This window comes from Ranitomeya imitator, chromosome 5 (assembly GCF_032444005.1).
Source record: "Ranitomeya imitator isolate aRanImi1 chromosome 5, aRanImi1.pri, whole genome shotgun sequence".
Lineage (NCBI taxonomy): Eukaryota > Metazoa > Chordata > Amphibia > Anura > Dendrobatidae > Ranitomeya > Ranitomeya imitator.
This window is the reverse complement of record NC_091286.1, coordinates 83663261-83689634: the sequence shown is the minus strand read 5'-3', so window position 1 is coordinate 83689634 and position 26374 is coordinate 83663261. Positions and strand designations below refer to the sequence as shown.

Genomic DNA, 26374 nt, shown 5'->3' with positions numbered 1-26374 from the left:
TTTGAAGCCACTTTTCAATGCAAGTCTCCTACAGCCTTGTTCTGGCCTCATAGACTACACTGAGAGTTTGTGACCTTTACCTCAGACTTCTGGTCAGTTAGACGTTGATGTCACAAGATGGTGGCGCGGGAACCGAGCGGCGCTGGGAAGAGCTGACGATTGCCGTTTATAGAATTTGTCACCATTTGCTAAGATCAAATTTTTTTATTTTTCCCTCAATGGGGTTGTATGAGGGCTTGTATTTTATGTGCCAAATTGTGGTTTTTCTAATGGTACTTATGAGCTACAAACCATATTGGGATCATTATATATTGCACTTTTTTGTGACAGATGTATTAACCATAAAATGCGAATTTTGTGGTTTATTTTTTTCTTTACTACAAGTGTTAAACAATGTTATATTTCCATAGGTTATACTTTCACGGACACAGCAAGAGTGAATGTGCTTAGTTTTTTATTTTTCAATTTTATGTTTTTTTAAACTGGGGATGAGGGGGGGGGGGCTATTCAAATTTTTATGCATTTTATTTTTTTATATTTTCTAAAACTTTTTTCCCCATCTGGGTTTCATGGGAGAACCAACATTGCAATAATAGAGGGCCTTAAGCAGGTCTCCGGCTGCCATAGCTAACATCACAACCTGCGATCATGTTGTGTGTGGGCTGTTGGACTCCCGAAACAGATGCCAGGGCAAGATTGCACTCCTTAAATCCGGCTGTTAGTCGACTGTCCTGTGTGGAGTGGGCTCAGCTCCTGACCTGATCCACAATCGGACATGCTCCATATCTGGTATTTCCCTCATGGTGCATTAAAGGGTCAATGAATTTGCATCACACATTAAGTTGACCTCACAGATGAGACAGGTTGTTCATCTGTCAGATAGTTATTCCTCCTGACTCCCCACTAAACATAATTACTCAGCTCTGCGGAGTCCTCAGGTATGCTCAACAGGTAGAGAGGAGAAAGTCATTGCCAGACTCCTCTGGCAGCAGCTTACCTCTCCTGAAAACCAAAGGATTGGACCAATGAAATTCCAACTTCCTTCTCTTCCCCAACAGATAATATTGGGAGACCCCTGTACACATCAGATGGTCAACCGACATGTTCCTAATGTGTATGGGGGTCCTTAGGCACAATTTCTTACAAATACTGCACACAAATGCTGCATTTCTGTGGATGACTAAATACTTACTTGCTTATTTTTGGCAGGTTTAAAACAGTCCTTGCAAACTGAGGCCCTAAAAAAGACATGAAATCAATTTTTAAAAAAAGAAAAAAAAACTACTGGAAGAATAAGACAACTACATTCAAAGCACGAGTCCTAAATGTATCTGAAGGTCTCATTTGTCTTTGCTAAAGAGATACTGAGCGGAATGTCTTAGCTGCCGTCACACTAGCAGTATTTGGTCAGTATTTTACCTCAGTATTTGCAAGCCAAAACCAGGACTGGAACAAATAGAGGAAAAGTATAATAGAAACATATGCACCACTTCAGTATTTATCACCCACTCCTGGTTTTGGCTTACAAATACTGATGTAAAATACTGACCAAATACTGATAGTGTGACTGTAGCCTCCCTTAATCTGAAGAAAATACAATGCAATGACCCAATACAATCATGATCTCCACCAGCCTGATGTCACGGGGTTATTGAAACAGAGAGGAGCCAAATGACCGCAGCGTCTGATTTCTTCTACTCCTGCACTGAAAAGAAGCACTTCACCTTTTTAAATGGTGTAAATTTTGGCAGTACAGGGGTTAATTGGCCATGTTGGGGGCTCTGGTAGTCTGAGCTCGGCTAGCCACTCCTATCCCCTTTATAATTTGGGTCCTGATTGAAACACTGTCAAAGCTAGCTTATGCTGCGTGGCTGGGGGGAGAGGTGTTTTGGTGATTATATGAGAAGGAGTTTGGAGGACTTATCTGTGACTGTTGTGTGGGTTTGTAAGTGTGATAATTCCCTTCCTGCCTCTTACTTTGGTTTTTCCCCATCCTCCACTCCCCAATTCATTCCTCTGTTATATGTGAGTGAATGTTTGTATGCCTGGTATTTTCAGTTACCCTTGTTTGTGTTGCCTTGTTCGTCGGGTTGGTGTACTGCGGTGCGCGGCAGCGCCCAACTTCCCTGGGTGGGGGAAGAAAACAGACGGAGGGCTGATTCAGGAGATAAGGCAAGGGTGGAGGCCTCTGCATCTTCACATTCAGAGGTATCCTGGGAAATAGGGTGAGCTAGGGCACCCCCTAGTGTTAGGGACAGGGAAGGAGCCCCTGGTCCCGGGTCACCCGACTGCTGCGTCAAGAACCAGAATAGTAGAGGATTTCACCCACATTCATTGTGACCTTGAGTTTTGTTTTAGCAGAGTGTTGATTCTACAGTGAAGAGATGGATGGAAATGTAATTCTAGAAGTGGAGTAGAGCGAATATAATGGAGAAAGGAAAGAGTGAGAAATTCTGCTACTACAGGGGTGTAGATTCTGAGAATAAAGGGGATGCAGCACCTCCACAATCTTTCGGCAACACAGCTCCATTCAAATAATTATGGTCACCAACATCTCCTTGAACAGCTGGTGGGAATAACAGTGAAGGGTCTGCAGAACTGAAGTGCAGAAAATGGTACCTGAAATGGGCATGCACAGATCGAGATCTTGGCTCGTCATTGAGCTGAGATCTAAATTTCCTTGTGCCTTGCACTGCTGACATTTTCATGAAGCCCACAGCCGGGAGATCAATGGCTCCTGCCTTACACTTCTGGGACACCTCCTCCTCTCAGCCCAGGGCCCGCAGCATTACCCCACTCCTGCTGGCTTCCTGCAGCGGCGACCCTAGATCCTGTGAACTTGCTCTACCGCTGGTACCCCCCTTTAAGCTACATTCGGACTACAAGATGCACCCGCATTTTTTTCCCAATTGTGTGTATGTGGGGGAGTTTGTCTTAACCCTTTTCCGACATAGGGCGTAATAGTACGCCAATGTCGGACACCTTCCCTTTGATGTGGGCTCCGGCAGTAAGCCCACATCTTTTCTGGCTCATGTCAGCTGTTTTGAACATCTCACATGTGCCGCTAACAGCTGCGAGAGGAATAGCGATCCTCCAGCAGCTGTTAACCTGTTAAAAGCCACTGTCAAACTCTGACAGCGGAATTTAAAATGCGCTTCCAGCAAGTGCGCCAGAAATCCCGCCCATCGGTGACCCCGTCATGTGATCGCGGGTCACTGATGGGTCAGCATGACAACCAGAGGTCTCCGTTATAATAGATGAATGTTGCAGCAGCGCGTATTTTATCCACATTCATCTATTATAACGGTTCTGAGAGGTCGCAGTGCCGACCTGTGGATCTGCAGCAGCTGACAACTACACGCCTTTACTGTGTACCATCAGGTGAGCAGTTCTCTCATAATTGATTGGAAACAATCCTGGTGATAAGACCCTATTTGTGCTTTTTTTGTCTCCTATCTTTCTATACTAACCAGAGGTCTCCAGCAGACCTCTATGGTTGTCACTTCCAGACTGCTATGAGCGCCACCGGGTGGTCGGTGCTCATAGCAAGTGAGCAATTCTACTACATACAGGCGATCTGATCATCGCCTGTATGTAGCAGAGCCGATCGGGTTATGGCAGCTTCGAGTCTCCAATTGATATTATGGAAGCATGCCAAAAGTAAAAAAAAAAAGTTTTTAAAAATATAAAAAAATATATAAAAAGGTCAAATCACCCCCCTTTCACCCTATTCAAAATAAAATAATAATAAAAAAATCAAATATACACAGATTTGGTATCGCCGCGCTCAGAATCGCCCAATTTATCAATATAAAAAGAGGATTAACCTGATCACTAAACGGCGTAACGATAAAGTCAAATCACCAGAATTCATGTTTTTTTTGGTCGCTGCAACATTGCATTACAATGTAATATCGGGCGATCAAAATATCGTATCTGCGCAAAAATGGTATAATTAAAAACATCAGCTCGGCACGCAAAAAATAAGCTCTCACCCTACCCGAGATCACGAAAAATGGAGATGCTATGGGTATTGGAAAATGGCGCAATTTTTACTTATTTATTTTGGATTTTTTTTTCACCACTTAGATAAAAAAGAACTTAGGCATGTTTGGTGTCTATGATCTCGCAATGACCTGGGGAATCATACTGGCAGGTCAGTTTTAGCATTTACTCAACATAGTAAAAAAGCAAAACAAAAAAATATTGTGCAAATTAATTTTTTTTGCAATTTCCCCGCACTTAAATTTTTTTCCCGTTTTCCAGTACAAGATATGTTAAAACCAATGGTGTCGTTCAAAAGTACAACTCGTCCCACAAAAAATCAAGCCCTCAAGTCGCCATATTGACCGAAAAATAAAAAAGTTATGGCTATGGGAAGAAGAGAAGCAAAAATCGAAACCGCAAAAATGAAAATATCTCCGGTCATGAAGGATGAAGTAGTTAAAGACAGAAAAATATGGGTATATTAGGATTGTACTTCCTCGTGTAAGGAATTCCTGCATATAAAGAATCTGGGTGAATCAGCCACACATTACTGTAAACCTATGAGATGAGTAATGTGTTAGTGATTAGTGCTTTCCCTCCGCCAGTCCTGTGACTAAGAGACCTAAGAAATGAGGAATTGGACTCTAATAAAAGATGGAGATCTGCGGGGCAGCGTCACTTACAGGAAGTGGCAGTCCTCGTCTGTATCGTGGTGACAAAACACCACCCCAACTTCAAACAGACTCTGAAAACAAAAACAAGATTTCAGCGACAGAGATGTGGTAAGCAAACAAAGGAAGGGAGAATACTGTGCGGTGATCAACCGTGAATGACAAGAGGAAACCAATCCTCAGCCATCACTACAAAGACTAAGGGTGTGCTGCACACAGCAAGAAAGCGCGGCCCCAGTGCTGCTGCTTCAGGCTTCCCATCTCAGTGAGTGATTGATAGGAGATGCAATAAAAGTAATTATCAATGAGATGACCAACCTCGACAGCCATCACTGATCCTGAGAATGAAGGGTGCCAGCAGTGTCACCTGCAGCAGCGTGGCTCTATAAAAGTGAATGGGGCAGGCTGCAATACTCTGCATAGACAGGTGGGCTGGAGGCGCTACTGTGCAGAAAAAAAAACATCAAGGGCATGCAGAGCTGAAGCCCCTTCAGTTTCAGGATTGGTGAGAGTTCCAGAGATCAGACCATGACAAATCATTAAAGGGAATAATTGGTGGGGATCCGACCACTGGAACACAACTTATTGCCAGAAAGGGGAAATATTATCCCAGGTAGAATGGAGTGGCAGTGTGTATGACTGCTGCGCCATTCCTTCCCTTTGGGCGGCTGAATGCTGGGCCCCACTTTTTACAGCAGCCCCATAGGGAACGAATGGAGCGGAGGTCGGACATGTGTAAGGCAACTCTATTCTAACGTCTCTCACTCTGCAGTTCAGTGTCGGACCCCAAACAATCTATAAACTATCACCCATCCTATGTAAATGATGCCATATTCTAGCAATATCTCATCACTGAGGTGGGAATACCCATTTAGAAATCATATTTCATTACTAACATAAAATAGGGATTTTTGTGTACTCACCGTAAAATCCTTTTCTCTGAGCCATTCACTGGGGGACACATACCGTGGGTGTATGCTGCTGCCACTATGAGGCTGACACTAAGTGATACAAAGAATGTTAGCTCTTTCCCTGCAGTATACACACTCCTGCTGGTTCTTAGCTAACCAGTTCAGTGCAAAAGCAGTAGGAGATCAATAACATATGAGCGTATAGCATGTCATATTATATATGAGAGTATAGCATGTCAGATTATAAAACAAGCATAAGCTAATAACAGGGTGCGAGCTGTGTCCCCCAATGAATGGCTCAGAGAAAAGGATTTTACGGTGAGTACACAAAAATCCTTATTTCTCCTTCGCCTCATTGGGGGACACAGACCGTGGGACGTCGCAAAGCAGTCCCTAGGTGGGGACAACATCAGATCAGGCCCTATGTAACCGCTACTTACAAGATCGCCACTGCGGCCTGCAGAGTCCACCTGCCCAGACTCACATCTGTGGAAGTGTGGGAATTATAGTACTTCAAAAATGCATGCGGACTGGACGAATCCGCAAGCTTGCAGGCGTGCCTTGCCGATGCCTGGTGCCTAGAACCCACGAGAGACAGGGAGATAGGCTGACATCTAACACGGAAGGACTCCTGGATGGTGAAACAAATCCACCAGGCTAACATGGCCGATGAAACGGCTAAACCCTTCCTGTAAACGTCAGGAAGCCTTCCTCTTACCGTCAGGAAGCCAAAGATAAAGTGTCCAACCTTCGGAAGGACGCCGTCCTTGAGACGTACCTACTCAGAGCACTCACTTCGTCCAGAATATGGGGAACTCATTCCATTTTGTGGACTGGTGCCGAAAGAGATGAGGGAAGAACGCTGCTCTTATAACAGTGGTAATACAATACCACCTTGGTAACAAGGGACGAGGATGGCCTGAGGACAACCTTGCCTTGAAGGTAATAAGGGAAAAAAGTCTGAAAGAACCGAGCAGCTAGCTACGTAGACTCGTCAGGATGAGGATATTGCAGAGAAAAAAGGGCGACCTTCCATGATAGCTAAATCTGTCCAGATCAAAAAGGAGTCTACTGTAAGACTCCTAGGACCATTAAGGTCCCAATGATCTAACGGTTTGCGATAGGGAAGAACTACGTGTGAAAACTCCCTGCGAGAAAGTCTCTACTTGCAGTTTTGTTGCAGTAAGGCGTTAAGATACTAGCTCCACAAACAAAAAACTGGCGTGGTCAGTGTGGATCTCCGAGGATCACTGAGGCCATTTCTGCTTCCGAAAGGCTTTCGGAAGTAGTGGAAGGGTAGTTATGGAAAATGGTACCACGGAAGAACCAGAGAATGCAGTGCGATGGCTCTTGGATCTCGAGGCCGAACCACAAACTCGAGTACATTGGCGTTCAGTCTGGAAGCCATCCGATCTACAACTGGAGAGCTCTAGTGAAGGCAGATCTGATGGAAGCCTTCCTGGTGAAGTTCCCACTCACTTGAGGCGGAACCCTGATGGCTGAATATGTTTGCCGCCCAGAGTTCTACTCCTGGGATATGTACTGCCGAGATCACCGTAAGATAGATCTCGGCCCATCAGAGAATGTGAGGTACCTCGGCCATGGCGCCTGACCGTGGGTACTTGCTAGATGACTGACGTATGGCACAGCCATGGCATTGTCCAATTGAATTCGGATGGGGTGACCCGCCAGAAGGCAATGGACCTGCTGTAGGACTACCGTTCGGATCTCCAGGGCAATGATCGGGAGAAGAAGACTGGCATTGGTAGTCCACTATATAATTGTCTAAGGGTCACTTCTGTCTGTCCTTCTGTCTGTCTGTCACGGATATTCATTGGTCGCGGACTCTGTCTGTCATGGAATCCAAGTCGCTGATTGGTCCTCGCAAAACACCCACGACCATTGCCACGACCAATCAGAGACGGCCACAGTCCGGCAGCAATATGGCCGCTCTTTCCTCCCCGCAGTCAGTGCCCATTCCATACTCCCCTCCAGTCATCCAGTCAGCCCTCACACAGGGTTAATGCCAGCATTACCGGAGCGCGGTGTAATGCACTCCGATTATGCAGTTATTAACACTGTGTGACCAACTTTTTACTATTGATGCTGCGTATGCAGCATCAATAGTAAAACGATCTAATGTTAAAAATAATAGTAAAAAAAAAAAAAGGTTATTCTCACCCTCCGACGTGCGTGCTGTCCTCGGCAGTGCAAGCGGCAGGTTCCGGTTCCAAATGCGAGAGGGACCTTCCATGAAGTCACGGTCATGTGACCGCGATGTCATCACAAACCCTGGGACCGGAAGCTGCCGCGTGCACCGCACACAGGCGACAAAACTACAAGGGGCCTTCGGAGGGTGAGTATGTTTCTTTTTTATTTTTTAACCTGTTACATACGTGGCTGGGCAATATACTACGTAGCCGGGCAATATGCTACGTGACTGGCCAATATACTACGTGACTGGGCAATATACTACGTGACTGGGCAATATACTCCGTGACTCGGCAATATACTACGTGACTGGGCAATATACTACGTGACTGGGCAATATACTACGTGACTGGGCAATATACTACGTGACTGGGCAATATACTACGTGACTGGGCAATATACTACGTGACTGGGCAATATACTACGTGACTGGGCAATATTCTACATGGCTGGGCAATATACTACGTGGCTGGGCAATATACTACGTGGCTGGGCAATATACTACATGGCTGGGCAATATACTATGTGGCTGGGCAATATACTACGTGGTTGGACAATATACTATATGGACATGCATATTCTAGAATACCCGATGCGTTAGAATCGGGCCGCCATCTAGTTACTAATAACCATTGAACCGGGAGAAAGGCCCTGGATGAAGAAGGAGCTCAGAGACTATCGTCTGAAAGTCTGTTTGACTTGCTGAAAACGAGCAGAGCGAAGGAAACCGCTTCCATTGTCGTCACCATTTTTCCTCAGAACCCTCCCAGCAAATCGAATGAAATGAGGGGATGAGTGATCAAGTGCACGAGCTCCCTGTTGAAGGGCCATGACCTTGTCTTGAGGGAGAATTACCATCCTTCTGGAAGTGTGCAGGATCATCCTCAAAAAGGATATCTGCTGGGCTGGAAATGAGGAGAACTTGTCTAAGTTTAGTTGCCAGCCCAGGTGAGAGGGTATAGCAAGTGATATAGACTACTCAGGGTAGTCCTGGAAGGGCGGCTAGACAGTCAACTAAACAGGGCAGGACGACCACGCCTCTAGGGTTCAAGAGGAAAATGACAGCCGCCATGAGCCTTGCGAACACTCGAGCCTTGTCGAAGGACAAGGTCGTGACTTGAAAATGCTGTTCACGAATGGAAAAAAGAAGGAATTTTTGAAGAGGGTACGCATCCCGAATGTCGATGGATGCCAGAAACTGCACCTTTTTCTGTTGAAGTAATGGCTGAGCGGAGGAACTCCATTCGAAGAAGGAGGACCTTGTCAAAGGTTGTTAGAAGTTTGAGGTCCAGGACCGGTCTTACTTTTCGTTCCCCTTTTTGGAACCAAGATTCCTTAGATCTAGACTGTCCTGGACAACCCTTCCATTGCTGGTTGGGGCTGTAGGAACATACGATCCTTTGTTAGTCTCCCGCTCAAAAGATTTGATTGGCCAGTTGTACTGTCTTCGGGAAAAGGTTACTGGTGTGAATCAAAGTAGTTAAAGGGAACCTGTCACCTGAATTTGGCGGGACTGGTTTTGGGTCATATGGGCGGAGTTTTCGGGTGTTTGATTCACTCTTTCCTTACCCGCTGGCTGCATGCTGGCTGCAATATTGGATTGAAGTTCATTCTCTGTCCTCCGTAGTACATGCCTGCACAAGGCAAGATTGCTTTGCACAGGCATGTACTATGGAGGACAGAGAATGAACTTCAATCCAATATTGCAGCCAGCATGCAGCCAGCGGGTAAGGAAAGGGTGAATCAAACACCCGAAAACTCCGCCCATATGACCTAAAACCAGTCCCGCCAAATTCAGGTGACAGAGTCCCTTTAAGGTCTCCAGCCAGGAGACCATTGCTCTAGCAATCCATGCGGCGGCTAGGGAGGGTAGAGCGCTGAACCCGAAGCCGCAAGACGGAATGAACCAGATTTGCTATCTGACAGTCCGTGGTATTTTTAATTGATGATACATCAGGCAGGGATACTGGTAGATATACCACAGGAGATTCTACCCGGTTAATCTGCCAAGTGGCAGAATACGCGGCTGCATCCAGCAGGTTATAGTCTCTTGCCATCGCCGCTCTCTTTTGACGGTGCAGAGTTAAAAATTAAGAACCCTTGATCCACCATCCTCTTAACATGGAAGTGGAGAGGGATCATCCGCCTTCTTGCATCCTCTGCTAAGTAGTGGAGATGCAGAGGGGGGTGCTCGGACGCCAAAGAGGGGGCCTCTGTACATCCACAGAGTTCAGGTCTCAGGGTGGACAGGACAAGTTGTCTGGCGTTAGGCCTGGATGCAGAAGAGGATACATGGAGGCGACACTCCGTGTGCTCGTCTGTTGATGGTGTGGGGAGATTGGTGTCCTTTAAAGGACCCGTTGCCCTTAAAAATCAGACCACGCATGGCATCCCATGTAGAGGCTTCTGTCCAGTGAATCGCTTATCCGGACTGAATGGCAAATGCTCTATGAGGGAGTTTAGTCTCCTTATGAGGGACACTGCGTAGTCTAGAGCAGGACCGGAGTCCTCGTCAAAGTACAGAGATTGGTTGATGATATAAATAGGCGAGTTCATCCTTTACTGAAGCTCCGGCAAGTCCAGGCCCAAGGCAATATCCGATCCATATTCAGAGTCTTGTTCACAGCAAATCCTTGGGGAGAGAGATCATGAAATGAAAACTTTCGTTTTCTAGATGCCTGTACGTTTCTAGAATACTCGCGGCCCCTGCTAGTCGACGGCTCCCATGTAGGAGAGGGACCATGTATATCGGTCCTGCAAACACTCCGAGCCACAGAAGGATAACGGAGGGATTCAATCTCTTGGTCACAGAAACCATGGGCTGTGGCAGTGACGAAGTCCACTGAGGGAAATAGGTACTCTGGGATAAACTGGATCAGCGGCGCAGGGCTCCTGAGCTCATTTAGGGTGACCGGCTTCGGATTGGTCATGTGCCTTTAAGACCAGGGAATACTGGTCGTGTGCCTTCAAAACCAGGGAATACTGGTCGTGTGCCTTAAAGACCAGGGAATACTGGTCATGCGCTATTAGGACCAGGGAATACTGGTCATGTGCCTTTAAGACCAGGGAATACTGGTCATGTGCCTTTAAGACCAGGGAATACTGGACATTTGCCTTTAAGACCAGGGAATACTGGTCATGTGCCTTTAAGACCAGGGAATACTGGTCATGTGCCTTTAAGACCAGGGAATACCGGTCATCTGCCTTTAAGACCAGGGAATACTGGTCATACCATGTTGCAGAGTCGTTGTGCCCCTTTAATGCAAAGTCGTCTCCCCTGTGTGAGCTGGCCGGGTGGACCAAGATGGCCACCGGGAGTTGCAGAGGTGATAAAATCTCGCAGAGAGCGAGAAGTGCCAATTCGGGGGGCGGAGACACATACACAATGTGGGCGGAGCCTAGAGACTTCCATGAATAGGCCCAAGCCGGGGCCTAAATTTCTGCAGCCAGCGCGAGCGATACTAGTGGTAGAAGTGAGGGGCGTTGTAGTGGCCGAGAAAACTGAGTGCTTCCGTGCCAGGCGAGAAGCACCAGAAAAGTGGGCAGAGCCGCCTTAGGGCGCCATAGTGCGCTTCCGAGGTGCGGCCTACACATCGGCCGAAGCTGGGGGCTAAATCTTTGCAGCCGGCCGGAGCGTTACCTCAGGGAGGTGGGCCACAGGGAAGCCGGAGACTGCCTGTAAGCATGTGAATATCCCGCTGCAGGGGCCTATCGCTGACTGGATCCACTCACCATCAGTGCGCGTCCCGGCATGGAGCCGCCGTGGATGACTGTTCTGCTGCAGGTCGGGTATTGCAGCGTGGACGGTGCAGGGATAAAGGTGTAAACATCAATCCATCGTCCCTTTGTTAGGGAGGTGGAGAGGAACCGTCCACCTCCTTGTGCCATCCGCTTTAACAGTGGTGGGACAGTGGGGGCTGCTCGGACACCAAAGAGAGGGGCTTCTGTACATCCACAGAGTTCAGCTCCTGGGTGGACAGGGCCAGTTGTCCGGCATTAGGCCTGGCTCCAGGAGAGGATACGTGGAGGCGACACTCCATGTGGTTGCCTATTGTTGGTGTGGGGAGATCGGGACCGTGAAGGAACCGTCGCCCCTGAAGTGAGCTCAGGCATGGCTTCCCACGTCGCAGGAGAGGGTACAGGGAGGTATACTCGCCGTGCTCGCCTGTTGATGATTCAGGGGAGATCGGAAACTTGAAAGGATCCGTCGCCCCCTTCACTCCGTTAATTAAAAGATAAAAATTTACAGAAAAGTATAAAATAAAATAAAAACGTTGGGGTCTGAACCAGACCCATGTGCCTCCTACAGACACTAAGCAAGAACTGGTTAGCTGAGAGCCAGCAGGAGGGTGTATACTGCAGGGGAGGAGAGAACTTTCTTTGTATCACTTAGGCTACTTTCACACTAGCGTAGTGCATTTCGTTTTGGAGAAAAAACGCATCCTGCAAAATTGCTTGCAGGATGCGCTTTTTCTCCATTGACTAACATCGTGCGATGGTTGCGTCGTGTTGTGGCGGACCGTCGCCACCAAAAAACGTTGCATGTATTGTTTTTTGGTGCGTCGTTACCGTCTTTTCCGACCGCGCATGCGCGGCCGGAACTCCGCCCCCGCCTCCCCGCACCTCACAATGGGGCAGCGGATGCGTTGAAAAACAGCATCCGCTGCCCCCATTGTGCGGCGCTTCCACAGTATGCGTCGGTGCGCCGCAGTGCACGACGCTAGTGTGAAAGTAGCCTTAGTGTCAGCCTCCTAATGGCAGCAGCAGCATACACCCACGGTCTGTGTCCCCAAATGAGGTGAAGGAGAAATCATACTTCATTATTACCTTATCCCAAGGGTCCAGAAAAAGGCTCCTCGCACTACAGAGCTACTAAATGGTTTTGCTATCCACAAACTGTTATCCACTTTTATCAGAAGCGGATAGAGCGTGCACTTTCTTTGTTTTTGCTTGCTAGTATTTGCAACTAAGCCCTGTGTGAGTGAATAGGACTGAGCTGCAATTTTGGACAAGAACCATGGAGGACAAATGTATTATGTAGACGTTTTCCCCTCTCATCTTATACAGTCCCCTTAAGATGCCTTTGTGCACATGATACGGATAGTGTGTGAGGCAGGTATTCACCAGTTCTACCAATGACAAAGAAAAGCGTCCAGCATGGACATGGTGAAAGGCATATAGTCACTAATAACATTTTGTCATTAATAAACATAATAAAACAACTTGCATCATTACTTAGTAAGATAAAGGGGTTTTCACACAAACAAAATTCATTTTAATCAATAGATCTCGGAATGATAATAGTTTCCACAATTGGATGTGTTTAAATAAAATGTTCCTGTGCTGAGATAATCTTATAAACGTGCCCCTGCTGTGTGTATATATATATATATATATATATATATATATATATATATATATATATATATATATATATATATATATATATATATATATAGTGGGGCAAAAAAGTATTTAGTCAGTCAGCAATAGTGCAAGTTCCACCACTTAAAAAGATGAGAGGCGTCTGTAATTTACATCATAGGTAGACCTCAACTATGGGAGACAAACTGAGAAAAAAAAAAAACAGAAAATCCCATTGTCTGTTTTTTTAACATTTTATTTGCATATTATGGTGGAAAATAAGTATTTGGTCAGAAACAAAATTTCATCTCAATACTTTGTAATATATCCATTGTTGGCAATGACAGAGGTCAAACGTTTTCTGTAAGTCTTCACAAAGTTGCCACACACTGTTGTTGGTATGTTGGCCCATTCCTCCATGCAGATCTCCTCTAGAGCAGTGATGTTTTTGGCTTTTCGCTTGGCAACACGGACTTTCAACTCCCTCCAATGGTTTTCTATAGGGTTGAGATCTGGAGACTGGCTAGGCCACTCCAGGACCTTGAAATGCTTCTTACGAAGCCACTCCTTCGTTGCCCTGGCGGTGTGCTTTGGATCATTGTCATGTTGAAAGACCCAGCCACGTTTCATCTTCAATGCCCTTGCTGATGGAAGGAGGTTTGCACTCAAAATCTCACGATACATGGCCCCATTCATTCTTTCATGTACCCGGATCAGTCGTCCTGGCCCCTTTGCAGAGAAACAGCCCAAAGCATGATGTTTCCACCACCATGCTTTACAGTAGGTATGGTGTTTGATGGATGCAACTCAGTATTCTTTTTCCTCCAAACACGACAAGTTGTGTTTCTACCAAACAGTTCCAGTTTGGTTTCATCAGACCATAGGACATTCTCCCAAAACTCCTCTGGATCATCCAAATGCTCTCTAGCAAACTTCAGACGGGCCCGGACATGTACTGGCTTAAGCAGTGGGACACGTCTGGCACTGCAGGATCTGAGTCCATGGTGGCGTAGTGTGTTACTTATGGTAGGCCTTGTTACATTGGTCCCAGCTCTCTGCAGTTCATTCACAAGGTCCCACTGCGTGGTTCTGGGATTTTTGCTCACCGTTCTTGTGATCATTCTGACCCCACGGGGTGGGATTTTGCGTGGAGCCCCAGATCGAGGGAGATTATCAGTGGTCTTGTATGTCTTCCATTTTCTAATTGCTCCCACTGTTGATTTCTTCACTCCAAGCTGGTTGGCTATTGCAGATTCAGTCTTCCCAGCCTGGTGCAGGGCTACAATTTTGTTTCTGGTGTCCTTTGACAGCTCTTTGGTCTTCACCATAGTGGAGTTTGGAGTCAGACTGTTTGAGGGTGTGCACAGGTGTCTTTTTATACTGATAACAAGTTTAAACAGGTGCCATTACTACAGGTAATGAGTGGAGGAAAGAGGAGACTCTTAAAGAAGAAGTTACAGGTCTGTGAGAGCCAGAAATCTTGATTGTTTCTTTCTGACCAAATACTTATTTTCCACCATAATATGCAAATAAAATGTTAAAAAACAGACAATGTGATTTTCTGGATTTTTTTTTCTCAGTTTGTCTCCCATAGTTGAGGTCTACCTATGATGTAAATTACAGGCGCCTCATCTTTTTAAGTGGTGGAACTTGCACTATTGCTGACTGACTAAATACTTTTTTGCCCCACTGTATATACATATAGGACAGCTGGGATCACAGATCACATACAGACAGGACGGCTGGGATCACAGCGGATTCTTTATGTTAGGAAATGCTGCTTGTTTAACGTCAACAGACTTATATCTACCTTCATTCTTGAAAACTCTGAAAAGAGTGAGTGCATCGCTCCTGAACTAAGAAGACTAAGTTGACAGTTGGAAAAAGCAACTCAGCGTTCCCCCGTGCTGCTAGAAGTGCAGCTTTGCCTGCGGCGCATCAGAGAAGTGAAGACCAACTGAAAATGACCAGATACAGCCATCTGCAGCAACACTTGCAGGCGTTAGCCGTAGACCCAACAAGTGGCGCGTGCTCCTTGTCTAATTAATCGGCTACTCTTAAAGGGAATCTGTCAGCAGGATTTTGCTACTTCATCTGAGAGCCGCCTGATGTAGGCAAAGAGCAGCTGAATCCAACGATGTTTCACTTAGATTACTGAGACCAGCCGTTCTCACACAATCAGAGTTTTTAAATTTGGTAATAAAGCGGAGCTGAGAAAGCTAACCCCGCCCACACCAGGCTCTTTATATACAATGTCCATAGACAGTGAGCTGCCTATCACAGGAGGGGGCGTGTTGGACCAATGCTCACTGACCAGCTAGTCACAGCAATGATAAGTTACTGGTGCTAAAAGAATCATTGCAGGCAAACAAAACCTCAGAGCTTGATAAGAGAGGCATTGCCGAAATCTCTGTTTTAACCCCTACCTTATGCTGTCTTCAGATTACATTGCAAAGACCTGCTGACAGATTCTCTTTAAGAGACAGCAGGGTAGCCGGTAACCTACACAATGAGCTGTAAACTACAGATTTACAAATCTCTACATTCTTGAATATTGGAGAATATTTTTAATAAGAAGTAAACTTACAAAGTTGCTTTACAAGCATTTTGCAATTTTAACCCTCTAAGAACATAACACAACTCTTTAAGCCATTGCAGAAAACTGAAGCGGAGGGTTTAATAGGGAAACAAAAGTTCAGATGTGGATGGTATTTCATCACACCAATAGTGTCTCATGAACAAGAGTCACAGGCATTTTATTGTTTATTCAATGTAGACTTCCAAAAGACAATCATACCTTGCTCACCGCCTGTACCCCCAATTCCTCAGAGATCATGGGGTGGATTATCCATTTGTACGCCTCCTTGAGTTGGATAATATCTGCTTTTTCCAAATGTCGATTTTGCTTTCTGTTTCGTTACAAAAAAAAAGAGCTTTTAGGCAAAACAACCTTTATTACTTAACACGAGAAATTGACTTTGGATAGTTACTACAGTATAAGACCAGATAGGAAACTACCATTGGATTTAAAGGGGGCCTGTGCGCTCTCCTGACACATCTGTCTTACTACATATGTAATCCTTCACTATTGTGAGAAAGTGAAAAAATACCCTTTTACTAAATCAGGCAATTCAGTGCCAAATAAATATCTGGTTCCCAAGATCAAAATAAAAAATTAAATAGGCAAAATATCTTATAGGGAACCTGTAACATGCAGAAATGTTATTTATTGGCAGACATAGAATCAATCTGCAGCTAAATGGCGTATTAAATCCTGACTAGCCGGCTACTGGAGAAGCAGCAGCTACAGGGAGAAAATTACATTTTATTCTCTGTGCAGCCTCTCTCTTCCAGTGATCCGGGCAGTGCAGGGAAATGTTACAGTCACTGTTCGCTATATAGTGAGCATGGCTGTAATCACTGCCCGGCACAATGATTGACAGCGTGCTCTGCAGCATGTGTGACTCACTGTATAGTCAGTGGATACTGTAACCGCCCCTGCACCTCCCCTTATGACTGGAAGCGAACAGCTGCAGGGAGGATAACAATGTATTTTCTCCCTGCAGCCAAACTTTCAGTAACTCAGCTACGCAGGATTTAAAGCACCATTTACCTGTAGATTAAATCTATTTGTGCAGATAAATACAATTTCTGGACATGACAGGTTCCCTTTAAATGGAATCTTTCTTTAGGGCAGTAACTGCTGCATCATATATAGAAGCCATATTACAATATAGCGTAACAGCAAGAAAAATTGTATTTCTACCCATGCTGTTTGCCCATCTTCTCCATATAAATTTAACAAAACATATAAGATACCGTAATCGTTCTATATTGATGCAAATGTGTCTGACAAAACAAAGGAGCACGAAAACATGGCAAACTATGAAATAAAAAAAATGAACTGAAAAATGCATCAGTCCAAAAGAAGCGATGCCATTTGATCCTAAAATAGTAAAAGGTGCACATAGCCCCTCTAACAATCCCTCACAGCATCTTCCTATTTCTGGTAAGTTCAGTCTTATTTTCTGGAAAGTTATGTTCCTTCACACAATAATGAGGAACTAATTGACCGCTTCAAAAAGTCAGATGAGCCCACATCACCTCTCTGTCCCAACAAAGCACATGAGTTTGTGGAACCGAAAAAGAAAGTTAGAGGAGAGGTCTCACTACTCTTATTATTATATCCAACTGGATTACCAAATGATTGAAATACAGATATTAAAGGGAACATACAAAAAAACAAAAACAAAAAGAAAATGTCTCACATATAACAAGGTAGCAAATCATTTCATTGCATCTGCACTGGAAAAGGAAAGATGCTCCAAAAATAGAGGACATCATAGAACTACACATAATGTGTACAAATGTAATCACGCCATAAAGCACAATAGATTTCCCAAATATTCCAAAAATTGGGCCCTCTGGAATAAAGGATTCGCAACACCATTCACCCAGTCCCCTCTAATCCCCCCAAAAAAAGAAAATCAGTATGAGAAGTCCTCGGGTGGCTGACATGGATCCCTCCTTTGCAATGGGAGAATTAACAATTGCAAAAGAAATGTAGGCTCGGAAGACAAGAGTTTATTTTATTAAATGTAGAATTTTTTAAAGTAATTAGAAGTTAATATATCGTGTATTATTGGTGCACATGAAGTAGTTATAAATGTGTTTTCTTTAGCTGATATTAGGTAATAGAATGTTTATTACTGTTTAAACAGATCTTTTTTTTTTGAGAAAATGGACTATACAGCATTTACCCCTGTTTTAATCCTAGATTTGGATATACCCATTTTCCCTTCTAATCCCCCCTCCTTAATAAAATTTGCTGCTGTCCTTCTTGCCCTTGCCCTGTCTATCTCTCCCATTACAATAAATAATATGTCTTAAGTATAATAAAATATTAAGAAAATATATACAGTACTTAAAAGATAGAAGTGATATGCACATGCACAGTTTGTTATTGTTGTTAAAAACTTTTTTTTTTCTTTTTGGAAAAATAAATAAAAATCTATTCAAACAAACAAAAAAAAAAAAAACACTGAGCAGCACCTTTGAACAGAATAAAGCAGGTGTGAATAGGTGCAAGTGGTTGTGACTAGAGTTGAGCGAATTTGCTCAGATTCGGTCGCCGCATCTGAATTTGTTAAATTCGTGCCATATTGGTACCCTATTCGTGCCGAATTTATGTTTGCTGATCGGTTCCGAACATATTCGGTAATTTCAACTCCCATTGACTCTAATGACGTTCGGCTGTGTTTGACGAATATTGCAAAATTAATATTCGCCACCGATCGTAATCGGAACTAAATTTTGAAAAATTCACTCAACTCTAGTTGCATAATATACAAACAAAAGAATACAGCTGCACTATGTAAGATGTATGCAATCACTGGATATATGAAATATACATAACTGCATTACTGCTATCTAGAATATACTTCTAAACACGAATGCACTTAGAGAACATATTGGTCAATTCATGAGCGCCCATCAGCCATGACAAGGCGACTTTTCTTTGCTAGGACCCTAAACCTAACATTCATCAAACATGCCTCTCTTGGGTTAAAAGCTTAAATATATAAAGGGCAGATAGGATTTAGCATTAATTAAAAACAGCCTTTGGCTGATGGGAGGAGGAACGCCAAGTCAGAAAATAAATGTTTTTGTAACATACTTTTGGAGGTTTTGACTGCCTCCTTTTCTGAGTTAGCAATCCCTCCATCAGCCTAAGGCTGTTCTTAATTAATGTTGAATGCTACCTGCCCATTAAATTTGTAGGCTTATAGCCCAGGAGAGGCATGTTTGATAAATATTAGGTTTTAGGTCCCATCAAAGAAAGGTCACCTTGGGGCGTGTCCTAGCTGGCCATGTGAGTGGAAGCAGGGAAGAGTGCTCCCGCTGCCAGAAGGACAAAAATCCTGCTTTAACTCCGATTTTCGGGTAAACTCACCTAAATCCGGCTGGCTGAAGGTCCGGAGAGTGCAGCGGTGCGGAGCGGCGGGTCCGGAGTCGGCAGCGATGACCAGGAGGCGGCAGAAAGACGCTGGCACCAGCGATGCAGGAGCCGGCCAAGATAGCTCCGATGCTAGGGAGGACGCCGAGAAGGAGAACGCCGCATGTCAGCGGCGCATGGAGGTGGCCGCAAAGCTGCAGCAGTATGCCAGAGTGGAGGCTGCTGAGGAGGCAGAACCAGGATCTGGAGCTGGAGCTGACCAGGAGGAGGAGGAAGCAAGCACGGCTGAGCAGCATGAGGTACAGAGGGGGAAGGAGAGAGGCAGCATGGCTGGGGCTAGTGGGGGACCTGAAGCCATATCACAGGGAGAGGAGCCGACTCTTAGAGATGTTATCACACTGATCTCTTCATGTCAGCAATCCCTGAACTCCTTGGCCCAGCAGATGCAGGAAGTTAAAGGGGACACGGCACAGATTAATGCGGCTCTGCAGAAAATGGACAAACGTATAGGAGTGGTCGAGGAGAGGGTGAGCACGGCAGAAGATCACATAGTTAAGCTACAAAAAGCTGAAAAGAAGTTCGCCCAAGCAATAGCCGAGCTCGCTGCCAAAAACGAGGATCTGGAAAATAGATCCAGAAGAAATAATATACGTATAGTGGGGCTGCCTGAAAAGACTGAGGGGAGAAATCCCACTGAGTTTGTGGAGAACTGGCTGCTGGAGAAGATTGGGAGCACAGTGTTGACAAAAGTTTTTGCTGTTGAATGAGCTCATAGGGTCCCGCTGCAGCCCCCTGCCCCAGGAGCGAATCCCCGTACCATGCTTGCTAAAATACTCAATTACAGAGACAGAGACATTATCCTTAGAAAGGCTAGAGAGATGGAAGATCTGACGGCTGGAGGTCAAAAAATCGCCATTTATCCGGATTATTCCGCTGCAGTTCAGAAGCAGCGGATGAAGTTTACTGGAGTCAAGCGACGACTGAGGGAGCTGGGAGTGCAGTATTCAGTGATGTTTCCCGCCAAGCTGAGACTGGTGGCTTTTAATAAGACACATTTCTTCCTGACACCGGAGGACGCTACCCAGTGGCTTGACACCAATGAGAAAAAGTTGAAAGGAGTGGGAGACTGACATGCCGGCGAGATTTGGCTGGAAATTGGTTTCTCTGTTGTTGGCGGAGAGTTTTGCGCTTGTTAGCGTCGGTTAAAAAAGTTGAGCAACTGCTGAGGGTTCTGCTAGGCCATATTGAGGACTGGCCGGAGGGGACAGTACTGTCTACCAAATGTGGGGGAGGAGGGCTATGACGGATATTGTAAATTGGTTTGCTATTTTTCTTATATGTCATAGAAGTGCTATGATAAGTTATAATAAAGTTAAAGTTAGGGGAAATTATGTTTAGTGTGGCAGCGGGACGCGAATGGAGAGGGTTAAGTGAGGGAGAGTGTTCGCAGTGGGCAGTGGAGCCCCACTCTTGCTGAGAGGAAAAATGCGTTACACTGGGGGGTTAGGGGAGAAGGTGGGAGGAGGTAGGGGGGCGGGAAGGGGTAGGGGGGATGGGAGGGTTGGGGCAGCTCATACTTGGGAAATTGGATATTATGAGAAATGATGAGCCACAGGGGGGGAGAATGTATTAAAATATTGAGTTGGAATGTGAGAGGTCTGGCGGATAAAACACGGCGAGCGGCAAGTTTGCAGTATGTCCGAGAGCAGAAGGTCTCAATGATATGTCTGCTGGAGACGCATTTAGTGCGGGAGAGGGTGAACGTACTGAGTAGGCGCGGGATACAGAAAGCGTATCATTCTACTTTCTCGACGTATTCTAGGGGTGTGTCTGTGTTGATTCCTGCTGGGGTGCAATATGATGAAGTAGCGGTAAAAGAAGATGTGGATGGTCAGTATGTGGTGGTGAAATGTAAAATGAATGGAGTATTGATATGTATAGTGGCAATGTATATTCCGCCCCCATACTCAAGCAAGAAGATAAGAGAGGTGCTGGAGAGGGAAGAGCGCTGGGGACCGTTATCATTACTAATTATCAGTCGACCTTAATAATATATGTGATGACTTTTGGGATAAGAACAAAAACACCCAGAATAGGACGACGGGACATACCACTACGTTTGGGACTTATGTCGGGGAAGTGGGCATGGTTGATTTATGGAGAGTTAGGCATATCGGGGAAAGGGCGTATTCATGCTACTCGCCAGCTCATGGTACTTTGTCTAGGATTGATCTGGCACTGGGTAACCGATTATTAGATATGATGGTGGGGGACGTGAGATATTTACCTAGGGCTCTCTCAGACCATAGTCCAGTTGAAGTGGAATTTAGACCAGTGGGGACACGGAACGGGAGCAGAAGGGAGTGGAAAATTCACCCTAATTGGCTACACAGTATAGATTTGGAGAAGATTGAGAAGGAATTAGTGGAATTTTTTTAGATAAATGAGGGAAGTGTAGATGTGCTTACTGTGTGGGAAGCCATGAAAGCGTACTTGAGAGGGCTGTTGTTTAGGGATATAAGCAGGTGTAAGCGGAAATCGAGAGAGGCAGAGAGGTTGGCGATAGATGGGCTGAGGGTGGCTGAGGATGAGATGGTAATAATGGGTAGTTTGGAGGCTGGGAGGAGGTTGAAAGCAGCTCAAAACCAGCTAGAGGCGGTCTTGCTGAGTAAGGCTGAAAGGAAGAGGGAATTCATGAATCTGGCCTGTTATCAGGAGGGTGAATCAGTGGGTCATATGCTGTCGCTGGTGGCATCTGCCCAGAGAAATACCTCATTTGTTCACTCTCTGGTGACTGGGAGTGCTGTTGCTGTTTCGGAGACTTCAGAGATTTTGGAGACTTTTGCAGATTTTTACGCAGACTTATACTCCTCTCGGGTAGATGGGTCAATGGAGGACACGGTGGCGTTCCTTGAGGAGTTGGAGCTCCCGAGGTTGAGTGACAGGGATAGGGAGGATTTGGAGGCTCCCATTACGGAGGAGGAACTGGGACGGGCATTGCAGTCGATGGCTAATGGGAAGGCGCCTGGCGTAGATGGATTTCCTGCTGAAATTTATAAAAACTTGGGGGAAGTGTTGATCCCTAAATTGAAGGTCGTCTTGGAGGAGGCTAGGATTGGCGGAAGGCTGCCGGCATCTATGCGGGAGGCCACAATAGTGGTGATTCCAAAGGAGGGGAAAGACCTGACACAGCCGGACTCATACCGACCAATTTCTTTACTTACTATTGACGTTAAACTCCTGGCTAAGGTGTTGGCGATGAGGTTGACAAGTGTTATTTCTGGCCTGGTACACTCAGATCAATCTGGCTTTATGCCTGATAGGTCAACTGCGATCAACTTGCGAAGACTATATGTGAACTTGCAATTCAGAGCTGATAACTGTGGCCAGAGAGTTATTGCATCTTTAGACGCTCACAAGGCGTTCGATAGTGTGGAGTGGGGGTATCTCTGGCAGGTGTTGCGAAGAATGGGGTTTGGACCGCAGTTCATATCCTGGATTCAATTAATGTACTCGATGCCGATGGCTAGGGTTAGGTTAAATGGAGAGTTGTCACGGACCATACAATTGGCTAGAGGGACGAGGCAGGGGTGTCCGCTTTCCCCCCTTTTGTTTGCTCTGGCTGTGGAGCCGCTGGCTGCTACGCTTCGACGGTCTGATGAGATGACGGGATTTAAATATGGGGTGATTGAAGAAAGGGTGGCGTTGTATGCGGACGACATTTTGTTGTTTCTGGCTGATCCAGTTGCATCTTTGGAGGGAGCCATTGGGATTATTGAACGATCTGGATCAGTGTCGGGGCTTAGGATAAACTGGAGTAAGTCTGTCTTGTTTAAGGTGGACGATGTGGATGGGGAACCATTGGAGGATGGGCGACTGCGGGTGACGAGTAAATTTAAGTACCTTGGAATATGGGTATCTATGCCGGTCACTGACTATATACATGAGAATCTGACTCCAATCTTGGGTGCCCTCAAGGCAAAAGCGGATGCATGGCTTAAGTTGCATTTGTCTGTGGTAGGTAGGGTGAATCTTATCAAAATGATTCTGATGCCAAAAATACTGTATATTCTTCACAATGCACCGGTCTGGATACCACGTGGGAAATTTAGACAGATCAACTCTGTTTAGGAATTTGATTTGGGGGAGGCAACATCCGCGTATTAAACTGGAGACACTTCAGCGACCCAAGGATGATGGGGGTCTGGCATTGCCTAACCCTGAATTATACGTCCTTGCAGCCCAGAGTCAGCATTTAAGGGGCTGGGCGCATGAGGGGTCATCTGGAGCGGTACAGCGGTTGATGGAAGTGGTGACAAAAAGAAGGCCAGTGGTACAATGTTTGGAGGATGGATCCTTGGAGAGTTTGGGGAAGCTATACCCGACTTTGCTGTTGATACGCAGGCTGTGGAGTAGATTGAGGCACGTACGTGGGATCACGGACTTGACTAGATACTCGCCGTTATGGCATAATAACAATATGAAAGAATTTGAGGCATTAGGGGTATTGATAGAATGCTTGGGCAAAGGGATTCAGTATGTGTATCAAATAATTGAACAAGGTGAACTGAAATCATTTTCCCAATTGCAGGCGGAATTTGGACTTGGGACTGCAGGGGAGTATCAGTATTTGCGGATGAGGCATGCCTTTGGAGCTCAGAGTAGGAACGGAGGTATTAGGATTCAAAGGGATATAGTATTGGAGTATGTGTGTAATGACGGGACGACTGGAGGAGTCATATCCACTCTGTACAGGGATCTGTTGCATACTTTCCTATTGGGGTTTCCAATAATGGCGAGAGCTAAATGGGAAAGAGATCTGGGCCCAGTGGATAACGAGACTTGGGAGTCGGTGTTGGAATGGGTCCCAAGACTGTCGCTGAGTGAACCGTATAGACTGTCACAGCTCTATGTGATACACAGAGTTTATAAGTCTCCAATGGTGCTATATAAGGCAGGATTGCGTAATGACTCTGAATGTCCGAGGTGTAAGTCTACAGATGCAGACATTTTCCATATGATGTGGACATGTCCGAGGTTGGCTGCCTTCTGGGTGGTAGTTTTGAGTCGTATGGAAGGTGCGTATGGATGCACGGTGCCAAGGGATCCAGTTGTCTGTTTGTTGGGATGCGTGGATGAGATTGGAGTAGATAAACACCTAAAGATAGCTATAGCTAGATTGTTGTACATGGCTAGGAAGGTGATAGCTAGAAACTGGATTAGGGAAGAACCGCCGTCAAGAGGAGAATTCCTCCAGTACGTAAAACAGGGCCTGACACTAGAAAAAGGGATTTATAAGAAGAAAGGGAAAAGTGAAACGTTCAATAAAATGTGGTCTCCATGGATTGCTATGGGATAGTAATGTGAAGTGTGGCTTATACGAGTGGTTGAGGGATTAGATACTCTATTGTTTTAATGATGGTAGTAATTAACAAGATGAGCTGCTTTGTGGGGTGGGGGAGGGGGGCTTTGGGACCGAAGGGGGTTGTTTGAAGGGGGAGGGGGGGAAAATACTCTGTATTGAAAATGTAAATGAAATATGTTAATTGCCTTGTTATTCTCAATAAAAATTTATTTGAGTTAAAAAAAAAAGAAAGGTCACCTTGTCATAGCTGATGGGTTCTCATGTATTGGCCAATTTCCGTGCTAAGGGCATTAATTTTTATAAGTATATTCTATATAGCAGTAATGAAGTTCATATTTCATTTCATGTATTTTTTGATTGCATACATCTTGATGCTTACAGAGTGCTGCTGTATTCTTTTGTTTATATATTAAAGGGAACCTGTCACATACATGCATTCTGATCTGTGGGCAGGAAGTGCTGAAACGATTTAAGTACAGTACAGACCAAAAGTTTGGACACACCTTCTCATTTAGGGTATGTGTACACGTCAGGATTTTCTAGCAGAAATTTCCTGACAAAAACCGGACATTTCTGCCAGAAATCCGCATGCGTTTTTTTCGCGTTTTCGATGAGTTTTTTTGTGCGTTTTTTCCAAATGCATAGAATAGCGGGAAAAACGCAAAAAATCCGCAAAATTAATGAACAAGCTGCTTTTTTTTTACTGCAATGAGTTTTTTTGCGGAAAAAACGCATCATGTGCACAAAAATTGCAGAATGCATTCTAAATGATAGGATGCATATGTCTGCAGTTTGTAATGCGTTTTTATCGCGAAAAAAACGCAAAAAAACCTGAACGTGTGCACATACCCTTAAAGATTTTTCTGTATGAAGGCATCAAAACTATGAATTAACACATGTGGAATTATATACTTAAAGGGAACCTGTCACCCCCAAAATGGAAGTTGAGCTAAGCCCACCGGCATCAGGGGCTTATCTACAGCATTCTGTAATGCTGTAGATAAGCCCCCGATGTAACCTGAAAGATGAGAAAAAGAGGTTAGATTATACTCACCCAGGGGCGGTCCCGCTGCTGGTCCGGGTCCGGCACCTCCCATCTTCTTACGATCATGTCCTCTTCTTGTCTTCATGCCGCAGGCATACTTTGTCTGCCCTGTTGAGGACAGAGCAAAAGTACTGCAGTGCGCAGGTGCTGGGAAAGGTCAGAGAGGCCCGGCGCCTGCGCACTGCAGTACTTTGCTCTGCCCTCAGCAGGGCAGACAAAGTACGCCTCCGCCGGAGCCGCTGCGTGAAGACAAGAAGAGGACATCATCTTATGAAGATGGGAGGCCCCGGACCCTATCTAATCTGAGGTGCTGTTAACCTGCGATTTCTGAGGCTGGTGACTTGGATAAACTTATCCTCAGAAGCAGAGGTGACTCCTGGTCTTCCTTTCCTGGGGCGCTCCTCATGTGAGCCAGTTTCTTTGTAGCGCTTGATGGTTTTTGCCATTGCACTTGGGGACACTTTCAAAGTTTTCCCAATTTTTCGGACTGACTGACCTTCATTTCTTAAAGTAATGATGGCCACTCGTTTTTCTTTACTTAGCTGCTTTTTTCTTGCCATAATACAAATTCTAACAGTCTATTCAGTAGAACTATCAGCTGTGTATCCACCAGACTTCTGCACAACACAACTGATGGTTCCAACCCCATTTATAAGGCAAGAAATCCCACTTATTAAACCTGACAGGGCACACCTGTGAAGTGAAACCATTCCCGGTGACTACCTTCTGAAGCTCATCAAGAGAATGCCAAGAGTGTGCAACGCAGTCATCAAAGCAAAAGGTGGCTACTTTGAAGAACCTTGAATATAAGACATATTTTCAGTTGTTTCACACTTTTTTGTTAAGTACAGTTAGGGCCAGAAA

At 45.3% G+C, this 26374-nt stretch overlaps 1 protein-coding gene across 2 annotated transcripts in view; it reads right to left on the bottom strand.

The window, feature by feature from the left end:
• PUS10 (pseudouridine synthase 10) overlaps nt 1-26374 on the bottom strand; it is a 131721-nt gene that overhangs the window by 36649 nt on the left and 68698 nt on the right. For both annotated transcript variants that reach the window (XM_069768897.1, XM_069768898.1), the window contains exons 6-8: nt 15942-16053; nt 4671-4732; nt 1193-1238 (exon numbers count right to left, since the gene is read on the bottom strand). In XM_069768897.1, the coding sequence (XP_069624998.1) occupies nt 1193-1238; nt 4671-4732; nt 15942-16053 (220 nt within the window). The remainder of the gene's footprint in view (nt 1-1192; nt 1239-4670; nt 4733-15941; nt 16054-26374) is intronic.